A 21,548-nucleotide genomic window follows, 5' to 3' on the forward strand; every position below is an offset into this window, starting at 1 on the left:
CCGTCCCTAGAAACAAGTTGTGGCATGCCCTTGTTGAAATGAAAGTTAGTCCGGCTATTATACATATTATCAAATCATTGTACAGCGATAATGTGGGATATGTCAAGATTGGCACACAACTATCTGAAGGAATAAAAATAGAAAAAGGACTGAAGCAAGGGTGTAGCTTATCACCGTTGCTATTTAACATATACTTGGAAGTCGCTTTAAAAGAATGGAAAAGAAGTTGTGGACTAATGGGAATCATGATCAGAGATGACTGCCTGTTTAACATCCACTTTGCTGACGATCAAGCAGTACTGGCACAAGATTCGTATGACATGGAATTCATGTTAACCCGCCTGTATTCAACCTACAAAAAATGGGGATTAAATATAAATATAGAAAAAACAGAATATCTAGTCGTGAATTCTGACGCCCACTTTGAAATCCTAATTACAGAGAACACATCAATTAAACAGGTTGAAGAATTCAAATATCTGGGAGCTGTAATAAACAGAGAAGGCCTAGGCAACAAAGAAATTCAAAGGCGAGTTGAACAAAGTAGGAAGGTAGTAGGTTGCTTGAATTCCGTGTGGTGGGATAAAAATATATCCAGAACTACAAAATTAAGAATAGGGAAGACATTTGTGGAATCGGTACTCATGTATGGAAGCGAAGTCTGGACATTAACAGCAGAGTCCAGAAGAAGGATCAATGCTGTGGAAATGGACTACATACGTAGAAGCGCTGGAATCTCCCGATTGGACAGAATACGTAACGAAGAAATAAGAAGAAGGATGCAGGCACACGATACAGCGGTAGACAGGCTCGAGAGAAGAAGCCTAAAATGGTTCGGTCACTTACTTAGAATGGACGACCAACGATGGCCAAAGAAACTCCTGAAATGGAAACCCCCAGGTAGGAAGAAAAGGGGAAGACCAAGACTATCCTGGAATGACACGATAAGGAAGGCCATGGAACACCGAGATTTGGAAGAGGAAGATGCCCAGGATAGAAATAGATGGCGGTTAGGTGTGGGGATGCGGCGTCAGCCGATATGACACCCCGGATATATATATATATAAAAACTGAAGAAAAACGGGCAATTTTTTCACAAAAATTTTTCAAATTTCCGTAAAATTTTTTTTTGCGGAATGTTTCACTAACGGTAGTAAATTGTCACGTAGGAAAACTTCTTTTTTTAAATGCCTTACAATTTTTTTGTTTCAGAGATCCCATCCTGCGATTAACTGTCCGCCATCGGAACTACTTTTTTTCGAGGCCTCGACTTTGGCGCCCTCTACAATATTAGTGTGCGTGCATAAATGAAAAAAGATATACTTTTGGTATTCTACAAGAGTTAGATATTAATATGTAAAAAGTTTTATGTTCATTTTTTATAAAGGTTTTGAGAAAAAAAATCTTGAAGAAATGCTTATATTTGGTCTTCTAAAGTGTACTAAGTATCTTACCCTATAGCACCATAGTGACTTTTTTTTATATTTCACCCAGTTTGAGCCAATTTATTACTAGTTTATTGTACATATAATAAGAAGAAGTTGTTCTAGCAAATATAATTTTATTAACATTTAATAAAAAAAAAATAACAAAGTATAAATACTAAATTAATAATACTAAACATTATACTGTCTAACGTTTCGATGGCAGTGAGTAAAATAACGTATTTACAAAAACGTTTCTATAAATTTTAAAACACTTTGCATTCAGACACAGCAGGCGTGTAAAAGGCACCAGAATATAATTTCTTCGGTACAGTCCTCCAACCAAATATTAATGCTTTTTCGAATGGTTCTTCATCGCACCCTGTACATACATTAAGGACTGCTTTAACTTCTGCTTCTGCTGGCTCCCTCTCGTCTTCTGTTTCTTTTTGTTTTTCGGAAATTTGCTCATTTTGTCCTATACCGGCTAAACCATACAATAGACTTTGATCGAAATTATAAGCTGCACCACGGTTATCTAAGATAGATTCTTCAAAGAAGCTACCACCTATTGTCTGTCTCTTCTTTTGTTTAATAGAAGCTTTCTTATTACTAGAACTACTACTTTGCCTTTTAAATACATTGTGAGTTTCTAGCTCACCGTCGTATGGAGGAGCTGCGTTAGATCCTAAAGCATGATTAAAATCATTATCGACTATCGGAGAGCTTCCAAAATTGATATACTGCCGTGAAAAGGACCCTACATCATTATTGGGAGATTGAGGTGGGGCTGGTAAAAATAGAGCTTGCGGTTGCAGTTGGGATTGTGGTTGGGGTAGAGGTTGTAGTTGCGGTTGGGGCTGCAATTTTTGTTGTGTTTGCAGTAACTGTTGAGTAACCAAGTTACCTACAAATTGACCGTTGGCAAACTGAGCATCAAATTGTTGACCTGGTACCAATTGTGGTTGATCTCCTCCGGCAAAATTGAGTCGGATGTTTTTATTAAGTTGTCCGGAAGTAAGAAGAGGATGCTGAGGTAGGAGCGCTCTGCTTGCAGGTGTAGTTGGCGCTGGAGTAGTTATGGCTCTTCCGTTGTGATCAAATTGATGTGCGTGATGGTGTTTATGATCTTTGTGAGCCTTACCAGCGGTAAGAGCTACTTTATATAGTTGAACCATTGTAATTTCACCAAGCATCCCACCAGAACCTACAAAATAATAAACGTAGTTAATAAATTATCAAAATATATAATGTTTTTGTTATGGGAAAATTAAAATTTCAATATAAGTGGTTGTATAAGTTGTTGGCCATTCTGGACAAAAAAGGTCTCTTGTAATTTTGCTCTAAAGTTGATCGTTTTCGAGGTTTAAGCAATTTAAAATTTGAAAAACGCGAATATGGCCAGTTTTAAGACTTAATAACTCGGTTAAAAATTATTATTATGAAAGTCAGAAAGTGACTAAATCAAAGTTTAAAGTTAAAACGGGATAATACCCGAAGGTTGGCTGTATACCATCTAGTTAAATAAAATTAACATGAAGTAAAACTCCCTAGTGTAGTTGGTATATTTAATAAAAATTCTAAAATTTTTAAAAATCCAAACGGATTACGTTCAAAACGTTTTCGGACTTATCAGTCCATCATCAGTGAACCTAAAAGTAAGTAATCTCACTTAGTAAAATTGAAAAGGGTGAAATTTTGAATGTTAAAAATTGAAAAGTGTGGTTACGATTACTTACTCTCTGTCCTTGCTAAAGTCTAAAGTTTAAAGTCTCCACTACATGATCCTGAAGAAATTTGTGTCATTAATTTATTACTAAGCTGATATTTTTAATTATTAACAATGAGCCGTAAGATCGTATTGACGCGGCTTTAATGTGAGTGCGAGTAAGATGCACCATTGACTGCCGGAACGGCATCTCTCTCGCACTCACCATTGCCGGCCGCCTAATACGTGCATGGCGCTCATTACTATTACTTAAAAATAACAGCTTAATAATAAAATAATGACAAAAATTTCTTCAGGATCCTTTAGGGGGCTTTAAACTTTGATTTACTTGCTGACTTTCATAATAATAACTTTTAACCGGGTTATTAAGCCTCGAAAATCGCCATTTTTCGTTTTTTTTCAATTTTAAATTGCTTATAACTCGAAAACGATCAACTTTAGGGAAAAATTATAAGAGACCCTTTTTGTCCAGAATGGTCCAGAAAACTTAAAAAAATGGTCTGGGCCAAACATACTGATTTTTTGCAATTTGATTGAAAAAAAAATTGTTAAAAAAAATTTGGACCACTTTTCACGTGAGCGACTTCTTGAACCTTATTCTGGGATGTCTCACGAATTTGATTAGGCAAAAAAATCTCATGGAATTATTTTTTCCAACAAACCCGCCGTTTTCGCCTTGTCTATATTTAAAATAATACTGGAATTCAATGAGTACCTAAAAAATTCTAAACGGGTAATAAAAAAATAATAAAGTTTTTCGGTACGAGACCTATAAATTAATCTCTGTGGTGCATTTAAATTTTAAAGACATGATATTAATCGGTTACGAGCTTCAGTAGTCGCCTAAATGAAACTATATAATTATAATTACTTATAATGTAAGAATTTAAGAATATTTAGTACGAGATCCCACTGCAGAATCACTACGTTCTAAGTGTTAATGAAAAATCACATTTTAATGTAAATTTAAGGATATAGGGCAGTCAATGAGAGCAACAACAGGTTATTACCCCCAAATTCTATCCTACTGCATATATTTTAATAAAATTTTAGGAATAGCCTAAAAATATCTCCTTATTCAAAGTCTACTCTATGCTGATTTGTGCTTTTGTCTCGGGGGCGGTTCCCACCCCTCGGGGTGGAAAATTTTTTGGTTAAACAACTACGGAAGTTGCTAGAGAACCTAATTCTAAGCAAAAACTGTTCTATATTTTTTTTTCGAAAACTCAATACTTTTTGAGTTATTCGTGGTTGAAAATTGGCCATTTTCATTGAAATATCCTTTTCAAACGTTTTTTTGCGAACACCTTAAAAACAATGCATCTAACTAAAAAAATTATAAAAAACATTTTTGTAGCCCATAAAAAATCAAAGAGATTTGTTCCTTCTTCAATCTTCTAGTTATAACACAAAAAGAGATATGGTAGGTAAAAAGAGTTTGTTTTTTGGTGCATGCTCAAATCAGTGTATTCAACTTGAAATAACAGAGAAACGGTCAATTTTAGGTGTATAATGCTACCAATACCTTTTATTGTGTTTGAAAAGTCCTTTCAAATATGCAATATTAAATGTCGGTTACATTCAAACTAAGCGAGATATGCTTCAAAAAATTGATGACCAACGAATTTTAAGAAAAAAATTGAGAAGTATATTTAACCCCTCATCCAGAAGAATTTAAATGCATCGATTTCCTTCTACAATAAATTTTACTACAGTGTTATTTTTATGTTTAAAAAGTTAAGCGGGTTTAAAATGAATGGTTTTTGAAAAAAATAAGATCAAATTATAGAGCGCATATTTAAATTTTCTTAAAAATCTTCATTTTCTCCATGTAACTTGAAAATGATAAGAGATACTGTTACAAACATAAATCAAAATGTTTAGCTAGAAGAAAGCTACATTTTTGTATGGCATCTTTTTTGGCATCTCTTATCATTTTCGAGTTACATGGAGAAATAGGAAGATTTTTGAAAAATTTAAAAATGCGCTCAATAATTTGATCTTATTTTTTTCAAAAACCATTCATTTTAAACCCGCCCAACTTTTTGAACATTAAAAAAACACTACAGTAAAATGTATTGTAGAAGGAAAACGATGCATTTAAATTCTTGTGGATGAGGGGTTAAATACACTTCTCATTTTTTCTTAAAATACGTTAGCCATCAAATTTTTTACAGTTTATCTCGCATAGTTTAAATGTAATCGACATTTAATATTACTTAATTTATAGGTCTTTTCAAGCAGAACAAAAGTTATTGGTAGCATTATACACCTAAAATCGACCGTTTCTCTGTTATTTTAAGTTAAATATATATGTACACTGATTTGAGCATGCAACAAGAAAACAAGTTTTTTTTACTTACCATATCTCTATTTGTGTTATAACTAGAAGATACATAAATGAAAGAATCTCTTTGTTATTTTATAAGCTACAAAAACGTTTTATATGGTTTTTTAGTTAGATGCATAGTTTTTAAGGTATTCGCAAAAAAACCGTTTGAAAAGGTGTTATGTTTCAATGAAAATGGCCAATTTTTAACCAGGAATAACTCAAAAAGTAGAGTTTTCGAAAAAAAATTATAAAACAGTTTTTGCTTAGAATTAAGGATATATTAGAATAAGTCAAAACGTGGCGGCGCGGCAGATAGTTTGAACTAAATTCATAGTAATTCATTTTTGAAAAAAAAAAATTGGTTATGACGTAGATGCATGTATTTTAAATCAATTTAAGCCTAATTTTTTTCTTATACGATAATATAAGGTTGCATGTGAAAAAATGTTCGCAAAGAGCTGCCAGACGTTAAAAATTCGATATATCCGAGATAAAGTGGAAGACAGCTAGAGCGCAACGTCACTAGTTTGACAAGACGGCTTTAACAACTAACATTTGCCATAAAACATTGTCAACCTTGTCGAACCAGTGACGTTTCGCGCTAGCTTTCTTTTACTTTATCCGTGATACCTCGTATTTTCTACAGCTGACGAACTTAATTTGTCGCCATTTTTTCACAAGCAACCTTATATCATAGTATTAGCAAAATAATTAGATAATTTGTTACAAAAAATATGAATCTACGTCATGAACGATTTTTTTTCAAAATTAATTACTACCTACTAATTTAATTAAAATTCTTTTCGGCCACTTTTTTACTGGCAACCTGATATCCATGTCTTCTTCTATTCGTAAATTTATATAAAAATGTGATTTTAACTAACTAACTTAGCTAATTGGTTGGGAAAACATTCTTGATATTATCTGTTCGACGTTTATTTGCACGAATTTTGATTTTTTAACCAAGTGGTCACTTTGGAGTTTACTATTTTATATATTATTTTATATACCAAGTTAGTATTTTATTACCTTTTGTTTTCGAAAAATTTCAAACGGCATATTTTTTGGGGGTATATATCTTCGGTTTAAGAAGAGACAGGAAAACCACAAATACACCAGAGCAATAGTGTTGAGTTAACTTTTCAAATGGTGTGTAAGCCGTCAAGATCAGACACACACGGCTCAGTATAGCAAAAGAACTAAAAAACTAAACTTTGAAAATTTTGGTGTTTTTTTTTTCGACAATTCCTCAAAATTTCAACCTACGAATTGCGCCAATAACTAAGCGTTTGTAGAAGGACTCTAGACGAATCTAACGGTGTATACCTCATATCCAGAAAAATTCGAATTTTTAAGTTATTGGCTTTATAAGTATGATCAAATCTATTAACTATGGGAAAAACGGTTTTTCAAGCTCAATAATTCCTGTAATAACTTCAGTTGTCATACTTGACCTTAGATGCGTTTCAAACTCATGTTTAGTGATCAAAATCGGTTAAGCCGTTTAGAAGTAATTAAGCTACAAAAGTATAATCCAATTAACGATTATTCCCGAAATGGTTTATGTAGTTGTATTGATTACGACGCTAAATTTGATCGGGCAGTGGCAGATCTGTGAGTTTATTTACCGGCCATCCAAATATTATTTTTAAATCTATGTATTTCGAATAGAAAAAAAATCTAGTGTACATTCGATGGACACTAGATCACTTGGGAGGCAAAGCGACAAAGGCGACCATTTATGAAGCTTAACGTGTAATCGAGAAACATTGCATTCAACTTCATAAATTTAGTTTATAATATATAAAAATTACAAGTAAATACAAGTGAAAAACTCCTGATACAAGAAAAAAAAAACCGCTAAACGCCGTAAAAATGAGTGGCGCATACAATATTCCAGCTACAAAAGATCTGATATGAATAATACGTGGCGGGAAAATGTATTTTTATTTTGATGTAAAACAAAATGCTAGTTTTAAAAGATTTTTCCATAATATTTGCTCAATTTGAATTAAACGCGCAACATAAGAGTTTCAAAATTCAAACTATATTTATCAAAGTTATTTTTTTTGTGGCGCGTTTTACTACAAATTGAGCAAATATTATGGAAAAATATTTTAATATAAAACTAGAATTTTGTTTTGCATCGAAATGAAAATACATTTTCGGGCCACGTAATATTCGTATCAGATCTATTGTAGCTGGAATATTGTATGCGCCACTCATTTTTACGGCATTTAGCGGTTTTTTATTCTTGTATCATTATACTGTAGAATTGTGGAATGACATCAATATTGGTTTCCTAGAAATTATATTATCTAGTTTCCATAACATAAGGGATTGATCCTGTTAAGGCACATTAGCCCACGTAAATAAAAATTATTATTTTTTTTTTTTTTTCGCTTACTTCCATTTTTCTAGTGTCAAACTATGTCCTCCAAAACAAGTAAAAGAATTTATGTACTGACAAGTTATGACCATTTGTAAGCATTAAAGTGTGTTTCCAAAGTAATCTGTCAGCAATTCATCATTCAATTCTAAGGCTAAAAGTCCCTATAAACGTGTGCAATAAATTTTCTCGTTATTGGCGTTATTGATATACACTATACAGGAGGATTGAAGTCTAAAATGGGACGCTTAAGATTAAACCACAATTAGTTGCCAATAAATTTAAATTTTTATCTTATTTTGACATTTCGATTAACAAATTCAGAAATAATAATGAAATCATTTTTATAAAATTCTGAAATCAAAATAATGAAGATAATATCTTTAACCTATAAATATTTATGATGAAGTTTATCCTAATAAACATCATCTTCTTAATTATTTCAGATAAAATTATTCGTGCACCGGAAAAAAATTGTTTATCAGAAAGCACTAATTTATGAAATAAATAATATCGAAGTTGGACAAATGCCAGACGAATATACTGGTACCTGTTTACAAAAACAAGGGAGATATACAACAATGTACAAACTACAGGGCTATAAAACTGCTTAGCCACACCATGAAAATATGGAAAAGAGTAATAATTGATAGACGGATACGTGAAGAGACCGAAATATCCGAGAATCAATTTGGCTTTATGCAGGGCAGATCAACAACAGATGCAATTTTCATTATAAGGCAGTTGATGGAAAAATACAGGAGTAAAGAAACAAACGCTCATATGGTATTCATTGATCTTAAGAAAGCATATGATAGAGTTCCTCGAGCGATTCTGTGGTGGGCACTCAATAAGAAAGGAGTCCCTGGTGAATATGTAAAGATTGTGAGGGATATGTATGAGGGAGTAACGACTAGTGTTAGGACAGGTGTGGGAGAGACTGATAAATTTTATGTGAAAGTAGGATTGCACCAAGGCTCTGTGCTTAGTCCGTATTTATTCTCATTCGTTTTGGACCAGATAACAGCGAAACTACAGGGTAACATTCCATGATGCTGATGATGTCGTGTTAGTAGGAAATAGTGAAAGAGACTTAGAACAAATACTAGAACAGTGGAGGCAAGCTCTGGAGGAAAAAGGTTTAAAACTTAGTAGGACAAAAACATAGTATTTGGAATGTTCATTTAAAGATGGAGTTACTACAAATAAAATGGAATCTTTGGATGGTAAACTGATTGTAAAAGCAATAGTTTTAAGTACCTGGGATCGGTATTACAGAGTAATGGAGAAATAGATGGAGATGCATGCAGTAGAATTAGGGCTGGAAGGATAACGTGGAAAGAAGCGAGTGGTGTGTTGTGTGACAGAAAAATTCCAATGAAGCTGAAGGGAAAATTCTATAAAACAGCCATAAGACCGGCTATGATGTACGGAACTGAATGTTGGGCAGTGAAGAAGAAAGAGGAACAACGAATGCATGTGGCGGAAATAAGAATGCTTAGATGGATGAGTGGAGTGACAAAGAAGGATAAAATTAGAAATGAGTATATTAGGGGAAGTCTAGGTGTGGCACCAATTGATGCCAAAATGAGAGAGCATAGGTTAAGACGGTTTGGTCATGTTCAACGTCGAGACCTTAATCATCCAATACGAAGAATAGCTGAAGTGCAGATTCCTGGAAGGAGTAGGAGAGGAAGACCAAAGAAGACATGGGGAGACAATAAGGCAGGACATGTTGGTAAAGGGGATTGACATTGATATGACCCAAGATAGAATTGTGTGGAGAAATGCAATTAGGGAAACCTACCCCGCATAGGGATAAGGCAAAGAGAATGATGATGATGATCAGAAAGCACTAATTTAGCACAAAATATTTTTGAGTAATTTTTTTTTGTTTTTTGTTAATTTGTACAATCTGTCAACTTGTAAAATATAATCATTTTGGAATGCAATTTTGTTTAGTGTAATATTTTATCATCCTAGTAAAAATTCCCATTCTTGAATTTTACGTAGTAGATAATTTACTATCCTTTTAAAATATTATTTCTAGAGATTTTTAAATTTATAAAAACTTTTAAAAATATTAAACACAACAAATATTTTCTGTTTGCCATCTCGCTATCTTCGCATAACATAATGTATTTTATAAAAGCCATTAACACAATATTTTCCTTGGATTGTTGCCTAGAGAAGTGGAATTCCTATCAGCATGGGAAGCAACCAGCTGTGTTCCGGTATTTAACTCGATGAGCACGTTTATGTTTGTACACCTGCTAAATCGCTTTTTTATTGGGGAAAAGATGCAGTTTTAAATTACAGGTATTTTGATCCTTTTAGATTTGTACTCTTAAATATTTGGGTCTGATTTATGTATAAAACAAAATACTATGTGGATAGAAAAAGTAAATAAACTTACGTGCATAGAAATCGGCCCACTTAAAAATTTGATCATTTTTGATGTCTCATATTTTCTAAACCTGTTGGCCGTTTTAAGTCATGTTTTGAACATCTTATAGCCTGATTCTTTAACAATACCACTGTAATAATATTGCTGCTAAAGAGGTAAATTTTCGTTATATACCGGGTGTAAAAATCAAACTGTGTTTTTTTCTCAAAGTTCGCATCACCCTGTGGAATATTCTAGCATTTATAAAATACTGAAATTAAAATTCAACTATAGCGTCAGGTTTTCTTAAGATTATGTTTTTTGATTCATTCGTTTATGTTCGATAATAAAAAAGTTAGGTACTTTAACAACTAGACATGTTCTTCATCAATACACGGTGTTTTTAAATAAGTGCGACAAACTTTGAGGGGTAATTGTGCATGAAAAAATAATGACAGTTGGCTGTATAAACTTATGTTCGCAAATGTTTCGTTTCCGAGATGTTGAATTTTTTTCTTTCAAACTGACGATTTATTTATTTCTTAAAAACCAGTAGAGATATGCAAATTTCATTTCAACTGGTTTTAAAGCAATAAATAAATCGTCAGTGTGTAAGAAAAAATTCAACATGCTGTGTCTCGGAAACGAAACATTAGCGGACAAACGTCTATCAAGCCAACTGTCATTATTTTTTCATGCAGAATTACCCCCTAAAGTTTGTCGCACTTATTTAGAAACACCTTGTATTGATGAAGAACATGTCTAGTTGTTAAAGTACCTAACTTTTTATTATCCAACATAAACGAATGAATCAAAAAACAGAATGTTAAGAAAACCTGAGGCTATAGTTGGGTTTTAATTTCAGTGTTTTATAAGTATATGCTAAAATATTCCACAGGGTGGTGCAAACTTTGAGAAAAAAACACAGTTTGATTTGCACACCCGTATGCAATGAAAATTCACCTGTTCAGCAACAATAGTATTACAGTTAGTATTGTTAAAGATTTAGGCTATAACATGTTCAAGAAATCACTTAAATCGGCTAACAGGTTTAGGAAATACGAGTCATCCAAAATGACCAAATTTTTAAGTGGGCGATTTCTATGCACGTAAGTTTAGTTCTGAATTTTTATCAATTTATTTTAAAAATTACTCAAACGTTTTTGTATTTAGTAGCAGTTTTTCGGAAAGATATCCTTCTTCTTCTTATGGTGCCGTGCACCTATACTGCATTGGCGAATTATATTACAGTCAGACGTCTGTCTTTTGTGGCATGCAAAATACAATAATAATTATACAATTTATTTATACATTTATGGAACCATTGATTATTAACTACCCATAGATACAGTTGAGTCCGCGAGTCTTTACCCGTGCGTCATTAATACCTGGCGAGATAAAACACATACTTTTTATCTAGCATCATTCTCTTCCACGCATGAATCAAATGACAAACCAGCTGCCGTATTGTATTAAGTAAAAACACATGTTATTTTTATGAATGATTTAGACTCAGTGCATTGAAAAGAGATAAATACAAAGAAAGACGATTGGGGATGTTTTCACATTTTTTAAGTACAATTTCTGACGTTTTAGTTTGTTTACTTTTGTGGCTGTCAGTTTGTTGAATTTGTTGCTGTTATTTTGTCGAATTTTTGCATTTTGAAGTTTTTTTATAATATACAAACTATTGTTTTCACAACTAATTTTATATTGGAGTTAAAATTTTTATGATAAATACGTTTGTGTTATTTTACGATAAATTTTGACAACGTACAAAAAATGCTTGTGTTTAATGTTCCGCCAAAGTGAACAAAATAGCAAAAAGAAACTATGTTATTGAATTTTTTTATAAATTGTTTATTTATTTATTAATCAATAATAATAAAATAATCTATTAAGCTACTTCGAATGTAGCTGTAAGTATGCACCAAAATTTTAAAGCAAAACTTAAATTTGACATTCTATTTATTTGATAACTTGAAATTTTATACTATAACCCGTGATCGGAATAACACCCACTTTCTGTCACTTGCTATTGCGTTTAGTAAATTTCCGACTTATTTCGTATGCTTTAAATGATGACGCACGGGTAAAGACTCGCGGACTCAACTGTAGCTCACCTCGTGGTAACCAAAAGACGTATCGGCAACTAGATGGCGCTACTCGAAAACCGTATCAAGATTTCTCAGTCGCTGTCTGACTTGCGAGTAGTTAACAGTGGCGTCAGAGCCGAACTTACCCTATAGGTGTATTACCTTCTAAAAGCTGCGTATTGTGCTGTGATAAGTTAAAGCGGAATTTAAGACAACAACCACAAATTTAGAAACGTGTGCATGTTACTGGTTATCTTCTTCTTTAAGTACCGTGCCCAAATTTTTAGGCGTGGGTAGCTTCCATAACAATTTGCCGATATCGTTCTCGATCTTGTGTGGCATGTAACAATTGATCTGCTGATAAGCCAGTCCATTGACGAAGGTTTCGGAGCCATGAATATTTCTTTCGACCGATTCCACTTTTTCCGTCGATCTTTCCATTGAGTATTAACTGCAGCATCCTGTATCTGCTACCTCTCATTATATGCCCCAGATATTCAAGTTTTCTCTTTTTTATCATCTTCGTTAAGTCACCTTCGCCTTGACCTACTCTGTTTAAGACTTCTCTGTTTGAAATCGTTGAACCCAAGATATTCTGAGCATTCTACGATACGAACACATCTCAAAGGCTTCTAATTTGTTCATCATGTTAACCTTCATACTGGTTATATTTACTATAAAATTATAATGAATTTGAATTGGATTAAATGCAATGAAGATTTGCAAGACACTAAAATTCTATTACAGAAATACGAATTAATGTTACTTCTTAGAGAATATGGCGCACATGAATAAAGATTCTTCAGAGATCATCGGATTTGTTTGTTACTATTACTACCATAATGTTAGAAAAAGTTTCACGGGGCCTTTAATTCATTTAAAGTAGGTAATGCAGTTTTTGACAATATTGAAACCTATTTGGCTAAGCATATTTTATTAACTAAAAATTGGCTTCAAAACTGTAAAGACCATAAAAGAAAAAATAAAAAATTCTTGGTGAAAATCAAACTTTTAAAAATTTGTCAGTGGTATAACATTAATGAAAGCAAACAAAAAACAGAAAATTACTTATTTTCGATAAAAGTAAAGTTAAACAAACATGAATATATTACAATAAAAAGTAAATTTAACAAGATCTGGAATTATGCATTTTTTGAGTTGTGTTACTTTCCTTCCGGGTGAGCGATTATTGAAAACTTTTTTATAAAGTTTAGGGAAAAAATGCATTCTTGATAAAAACTTGCATATTTTAAAACTCAAAATGAAAGAATTAGATGTCCTCGGCTATTTATATTTTGGAAATTCCATGTCATTGTATCAATATTATTCTGAAGCTATTTCCTTGTGGCATTTTTATGATTAATTATTTATATGGGAAATAAGCCACAATTAAAATGAAAAAAATAATTTTATTAACGTTTCGACGCCCAAATCGGGTGCCGTTGTCAAAATACAAAATATTACTAAATAAACAAAAATGTTGTTGCTAAGCAAAAAAATTCTTCTAATAATTTATTTAATCTGACTCATTTATATTGGCAATTTAGACATATATTATACATTTTAAAGTAGAAGACTTTAAAATGATATTGCCAATATTTATGAGTTGCGTTCCTGGGACGACTTACTGAAAGATAGTTCATTCGATTACATGAAATCAACCCCAACTCAAGAATATCCGTCACAAAAAAATTATAGCATGTGATCTGTCTTTAAAAAGACAACCAAATGCAACGACAGTAAAATTCTCGCGTTAGAGACTTCATAGTAAATCACAAGGGAAAACCAGGAAAAAACCCTGTGATACTATCCCGACATCGTAAGTATTTGGTCTTATATTTAATTTACTCTCAAAAAATAATACCAAATTCTGACTTGTAACATGTTTAAATTATAAATAATATTAATAATACTAGATATATAAGTAATACTAAAATATAAAATATGTACCAGCTCGATGTTATTGACTTACTAATCTTGGTATTTTCTTTCTGTTGACTTCCTCTTTCAGTATGGGCAACCACATCCTACTGCATTCTACCGAGGAATTTGCGACACAATTGGTTTCATTTAGCAGAATTAGAGCCGCTTCTTTGATTTTTCTCTTTTTACTATCTGATTCTTTCAGGACTATACTTGAATCTCTCCACTGAACTCTATGTTCATTATCCCATGCGTGTTGACATATTTGAGATCTATCAAATTCTCTATTTTTAATATAAGATTGATGTTCACTTATTCTAACGTCTAATGGTCTTGATGTCTCACCTAAATAAAATTGTTCGCATTCACAAGGTATTTTATAAATGCAATTCTTTGTTCTTTCTTGGTCATTGTTAGGTTTAGTTTTAGATAGAATAGATCTCAATGTGTTTGTTGTTTTGAATGTTGTTGAAATGTTGAATTTATTTCCTATTGTTTTAAGTTTCTCGGATAGTCCTTTTATATATGGTATTGATATTTTCCTCGTATTATTTCTTGTGAATGTTGTAGGATCCCGTTCTAAGTTGTTCTGTTCCATTCGATCCAATCTTGACAATTCCTTATTTATAAACGATAAAGGATAATCATTTTTTAATAAAACAGATGTTAACAATTGTTTTTCTGCTAAAAAGGAATTTTCGTTAGAACAAGTAATTTTGGCTCTATCATATAAGGATTTAATGATTCCCTTTTTAACGTTGATGTTGTGATTTGACTTGTAATTGAGGTATCTGTTGGTGTGTGTTGATTTTCTATACACTTGAGTCTCATATCCAATATCCTTCTTTGAGATCAACACATCGAGGAAAGGTAGGCTGTTATTGTATTCCTTTTCCATTGTAAATTTTATTGTCTCTTCTTGATCGTTTATAATATTCAGGAACGTATCCAACAATTCTGATTGATGAGGCCATATTGAAAACACATCATCTACATATCTCCACCATACTGTGGGTTTTAAATTTTGTTTAGAAATAATATTAGTTTCGAAATCCTCCATAAATATATTAGCCAATAATGGAGATAAAGAAGAGCCCATTGCTAGACCAAAATTTTGTTTATAGAATTCATTGTTTAGTTGAAAATAGGTATTATTGGTACATAATGTCAATAACTCCATTATAGCTGATACATTTAGTCTTGTCCTAGTTGCCAATGTATTATCATTCTCTAATTTCGTTTTGATTATGTTTAAAGTTTTATCTAATGGTACATTTGTAAATAAACTGTTTATGTCAAAACTTACTAAAATATTATTTGGATTAAATTCCATAGTTGATAATTTGTTTAAAAAATGTTTTGTATTTTTTATAAAAGTGTCATCATTATTAGCAAATGGTTTTAGAATGTTTAATAAGAATTTTGATAGTTCACTACAAGGAGAATTGATGGTACTACAAATGGGTCTAAGTGGTATGTTCGCTTTATGAATTTTCGGCACTCCATAAAAATGTGGTGTCTTACTGTAGTGAGGTGTCATTAATTTTCTTTGATAGTATGTTAGATCATTTTTAAATTTGAATAAAGTTCTATATATTTTGTTTTCCAGTGTCTTCGTTGGATCCTTCGTTAATTTGCTATAAGGTCCATTTGTAATTAAATCTGTAATTTTGTCCTCATATTGTATTTTATTCATTATTACAGTTGCATTGCCTTTATCCGCTGGTAGGATTGTTATGGAGTAATCATTTCTTAAAGTTTTTAAAGCTTTCATTTCCTCTTTGTTGATGTTCTGTTTAATTTGATTAGACTTTTCCAATTCAAGTTTACATAGTACCCTATATTGTTCTTTTTCATGAGTTGGTAGACACTGGGATATTTTCTCCACTGAGCTGATTATGTCTAATTTTGGAATAGATGGATGAGTAACAGCATAGTTTAAACCTTTTGACAATACCAAATTTTCCGTTGCATTTAAATGTCTAGTTGATAGATTGACAACTGTCGCTAATATGTCATTATTTCTATTTAGGTTATCAAAAGTATGTAAACTATTTTGTTCTAAAAGATTATTAAATTTATTTAATTTAACGCAACTCATAAATATTGGCAATATCATTTTAAAGTCTTCTACTTTAAAATGTATAATATATGTCTAAATTGCCTATATAAATGAGTCAGATTAAATAAATTATTAGAAGAATTTTTTTGCTTAGCAACAACATTTTTGTTTATTTAGTAATATTTTGTATTTTGACAACGGCACCCGATTTGGGCGTCGAAACGTTAATAAAATTATTTTTTTCATTTTAATTGTGGCTTATTTCCCATATAAATAATTAATCAATATTATTCATTTAAACGTTGAAAACTTGTGGTGTTTTGTCAAATAAAAATATAATCCATTATATTTGGTACACATCACTATCTGTTTTTAATAACCTCTTTGAAGTAATTCTATAAGGTCCTCAGAAATTTTTAAATGAAATAATAATAATATCGTATGGCATTTTTGCCGGAGAGATCCTTTCGGATTGTTCCGGCGCCATTTACATCTTTAACCCTGTTTCAAGTAACTAGTGTCGATGTACACTAGCCCAGGGGGACCGACGGCTTAACATGCTCTGACATGTGACATTTCGAGCCATTACAAAATATGTAGGAGTAATTATTTCATTAACTCACGGGTTTTGCCCCGAATTTATATACGTTCGAAATAAGTCCGGTATTAGATACAATGAGTAATTCTAAGCAACTTTTGTTTTATAGAGCTTTTTCACCAAGTCAAGATTTTTCGAGTAATTTGTAAGTGAGCATATTCACTTTTAAACAAAAAAAAAACACATTTTTACACGGTTTTTCGCAAATAACTCAAACTGTAGGTAAGTATTTGACCGAAAAAAATTAATATTCTTAACAAAAATATACCTATCTTATAAAAAAAGTGCAGAATGGTATACGTATGAAGTTTGTAGACCCAGTAGAAGCAGAGTTGTAGCTCAGGAAGAGTAGGTTCTTATTCGTCAAATTCCAAATCGAATATTTAAACGTGGAATAATCAAAAAATTAAGCACTTTTTGGAGAAAACTCAGTATCTTTTTTAACGTGTTTAAAAAAGCTTTACACTAAACTTTAAGCTAAAAAACATTAAAAAAAGTTTAAGTTTTCCCCGAAAAGTTCTTCATTTTTTGTTATTTCACGTTGAAATATTCGATTTGGAATTTGACGAATAAGGACCCACTTTTCATTACCTACTATTCTATTTCTGTTGGATCTACAGACTTCATACGTATACCACTTTTTTACTTTTTTAAAAACTATAGGTATTTCTGCTACATATACCTTTTTTTTCGATTAAATACTTACTTATTGAGTAATTTTCGAAAATCATATTTACTCGAAAATAACTCGAAAAGTGTTAACTTATTGAAAAAACTCTATGGACCGAAAGTTGTTAGTATTAATCAGTTCATCCAATTCTGGACTTATCTTGAACGTATATTTTTTCACTCCCGAGAAAGAGTGATACTTCAACCCCAGTGCAAAAGCACACAGCGGCACAATATTACTTTTTTGTTTGATATTGTAGCTATGTGTATACCAAATTTCATGCCAATCCAATGGATTCTTTAAAATTCGGAGGTTTTGCAATATTTTACCTTGAGTGAATGGGTTAGATCTGGAAAGAAATTCTGTATATCAACTTCAAATATTTTATTTCGCATTAGTTCTGAAAATTAATTTCTTTTACAAATTGCAAAAAATAATTTACATGTGAATTATCATTGCTAATTTTACTATGTATTTTCTATTTCGTTGTTTTTTTGTAGTGTATTAATAATTAAATAATTTTTACGAAACCTCTTCACTATTTTTATTAATCAATTTTTAGCGTTTTATCTGAAGTAAAATCGGAATTCCAAAATAGAGATTACAAGCGCGGTAAAATGATTTGTGAAAATGCTGAATACTACCCTTATATCGTTGTCTATTACGCTAGCCAAGCAACTCAAATTTATTTTTCAATCTTGGCAAAAATTTCAATAAATGTCGCAACGCAACCGTCCAATCAGGTAGTACTTAGAGACAAAGAGGTGTAAGTGGGCGGAGTTTAACACTGTATTCGGTTTTACCACGTTTTACCTTAAGGTGAGGTATCTATGTATAGTTATTAATCAATGATGGAACACATAATGCAAGTTGACACATTTCTTCCGTCATTTAATATTGCTTAATAAAGTATCTGGCAATGTATATTGGAGCCTTTCTACGCTTTAGAGGGGACACTCCAATAGTATGATGCAAAATCTGAGCTTAATTTCAGATACGTAGCACTGCGGTTTCAATTCACCCTCCAGCATTCTGGGTGATGGCGGTGTGCACTATTCTCAAAAGAGATAATGGCTTGATGTAATCTCTCCTTTGGGATTGATTTTCAAGGTAGTATCGAGTGTTTTACTTCTAGCAATTTGAATGTTGACTGACTCCACTTGATCTGCATTGACTATTGTGTTCTTGATTGTAGCGTTTGCACTAGTTTGCAGCTAAATTAATGTTGATTTAATAAGTAGTAGTGACTGGGATGACAAGAGTATTATATTATATAAGTCATTTACAGAACATGACAACTTAAAAAAGATAAAATATTTTACAATTCATCAAAATGCAAATAATACTGCTAACTTAGTATTTTTCACTTATTGTTACCATTTCTTCCACTGTCACTTCATGCTAGTTGTACAGCCGTTAAATATACTGCGCGTCAGAGAAAACTGACAGGCCACAAAATTGGTCATTTTTGTCGTCTCGAATTTCCCAAACTTGTTGCCCGATTTAAGTGATTTTTTACTTTATCGTACTGCATACGTAGTATAGTATAATAGATAAAGTTATAGGATCGTGCAAAAAAATTTTTTCAGATTTCACTTTTTTTCGACGTTTTGAGTCCCCCTGAGTCTAAAAAGCAAATAAAAAAACATGTCGGAAGTATGTATGTACGTATGTACGTACGTATGTCGCCACCGCCCAGCAAAAACTACTGGACCGATTTCGATGAAATTCGGTATGAGTAAGTTTAAGAGAATTTTGTCGAGAAACTAAGCTTTTTAAAAAAAACCTCTCAAGGGGGGGCGAAATAGGGGGGTTATTTAGGGCCCATTTGTGCAAATTTTGACCAAAACTAATGAAATTTAACTCAAAGTTATCTCATCGATAAGTAAATATAAATAAGGAATTTGACATTTCCAAATTCAAAGTTGCGGCCAACATGGCCGACCGCCCACCCGACACATTTCCCTACCTATCTAAAAACTTGTTTAAGATAAGTTTAATTTGAAAAAGTCGTTATATAGCCTAAAGATGGTGCTATAAGAATAATATTATCGTTTTTCAGAAAAAGTTATGGGTTGCCTATATTTAAGGGGTCAAAATTTGACATAACTTTGAACTAGATTTTCTCAAAAATGGCTCCAAGGAACTTGTTTATTTTTTGATATATTTTTGAAATTCTATCGGTAAATTCAATGACATTATTCAGATTTCTTAACTCCCCATAGGAGGGGAGTTATGAATTTTCTATATACAAATATTCGAATGCCCGTAAATTTTACCCAAAATGTGGCTTCCGGTTGAACCGGAAATGAAAAAAATATCTTAATTTTTTCGATACGACCTGTATATTTTTACATATTTTGAAAGAATGCAAAATTGCCTTTCCAATGACATAAAACTCGTTGCTGTAGCTCAAAAACTCGAAAAGTTACAGTAAATAGAAATTTTGCTATAATCTTGTGTGTGTCCTCTCTCACGCGATCACAACAGAGCATTATTAATTATAGGGCAGTCAATGAGGGTATTTGGCTCCGAATTCCATCCTACTACATCGATGTACTTGATATTTTCACAGCAAGTAGGGAATAGCTCAATAAACAAAATCTACCCTATATACTATGGCGCTTTTATCTTGGGGCGGTTCCCACCCCTTCAAGGGGGTGGAAAATTTGTTGGTCAAAATAAGCACGGAAGTGGCTAGAGAACCTATTTCTAAGCAAAAACTGGTCTATACTTTTTTTGAGAACTCAATACTTTTTGAGTTATGCGTAGTTGAAAATTGGCCATTTTCATTGAAAAATGACACCTTTTCGGACGGTTTTTTGTGAATACCTTAAAAACTATGCATCGATCTAAAAACACTATATAAAACATTTTTTAGGTTATAAATAACAAAGAGATTCGTTCCTTCGAAAATGTTCTATTTATAATACAAAAAGAGATATGGTAGGTGAAAAGAGTTTGTTTTTTGGTGCATGCTCAAATTGGTGTATTCAACTTGAAATAACAGAGGAACGGTAGGTTTTAGGTGTATAATGCTACCAACGCCTTTTGTAGTGTTTGACAAGACCTTTAAAACGAGCACCACTAAATGCCGGTTACATTCAAACTAAGCGAGATATTGTGCAATATTTATTTATTGTCCTAACAAGTGCAAAAAGTCATTCTTTTCCGCACGGGACTGCAATTTGCAGAACGACGCGAAGCGGGAGTTCGGCAAGCAGTCGAGTGCGGAAAAGAGACTTTCTGCAAGAGTTAGGAACAATATTTTTTCTAAGAGTCTTTAAAAAATTATCAAATCTTAATCAATTAATTTAATTAATATGAAAATACATACACAAATTAATTCTTTGACAAGGTTGTCAAAACCAAACTTTCAATACAATTAGTTAGTATGACGACGGGTCTTGGTTTCCATGACGATGATTCAAAACGACTGTTATTGTCTACCGATTTGACTTTCGAATATTATGTCAAAATAATTTTATTTCATCGAATTGTCAGTAGTAATTGCACAAGAACTCTAAAATTATTGAATTTTTCCCGAGTGACAATTTGACAGTTTTAATTTCACTAGCCGAAGGCGAATGAAATTATGTCAAAGTGTCATGACGGCAAAAAATCTATATTAATTTTAGCGATCGCGTGCAATTTGCTGCGATTATTTCATGAATAAAACTGTTCAAAACCAAAATTTTATTGTAATTTATTTATGTAAGTACAAATTAGTACTGTTAAACACACAGTTGATATAAAATATTTTACGGTTGAAAGTCATCACTTTTATAACTTTTAAAACATTAATTGCCATTAATGTTACTGAATGTATTTTTTCGTAGCAACGAAGGGCATCTGACGTAATATAATTGACGACGGGATATTATCAGTAGTAATTGCACAAGAGCTCTGAAATTATTGAATTTTTTCCGAGTGACACTT

The 21,548-nt window shown here is 32.1% G+C and overlaps 1 protein-coding gene across 1 annotated transcript in view; it reads right to left on the reverse strand.

Annotated features, from left to right (window-relative positions):
• Positions 1-1,541: 1,541 nt before the first annotated feature.
• Positions 1,542-21,548, reverse strand: part of LOC114325320 (uncharacterized) — a 170,132-nt gene continuing 150,125 nt past the window's right edge. Inside the window, exon 6 of the mRNA XM_028273363.2 lies at positions 1,542-2,631. Coding sequence (XP_028129164.1) covers positions 1,691-2,631 — 941 coding nt within the window. The 3' untranslated portion in view covers positions 1,542-1,690. The remainder of the gene's footprint in view (positions 2,632-21,548) is intronic.

The sequence above is a fragment of the Diabrotica virgifera genome, chromosome 6 (assembly GCF_917563875.1).
Source record: "Diabrotica virgifera virgifera chromosome 6, PGI_DIABVI_V3a".
NCBI classification, from domain to species: domain Eukaryota; kingdom Metazoa; phylum Arthropoda; class Insecta; order Coleoptera; family Chrysomelidae; genus Diabrotica; species Diabrotica virgifera.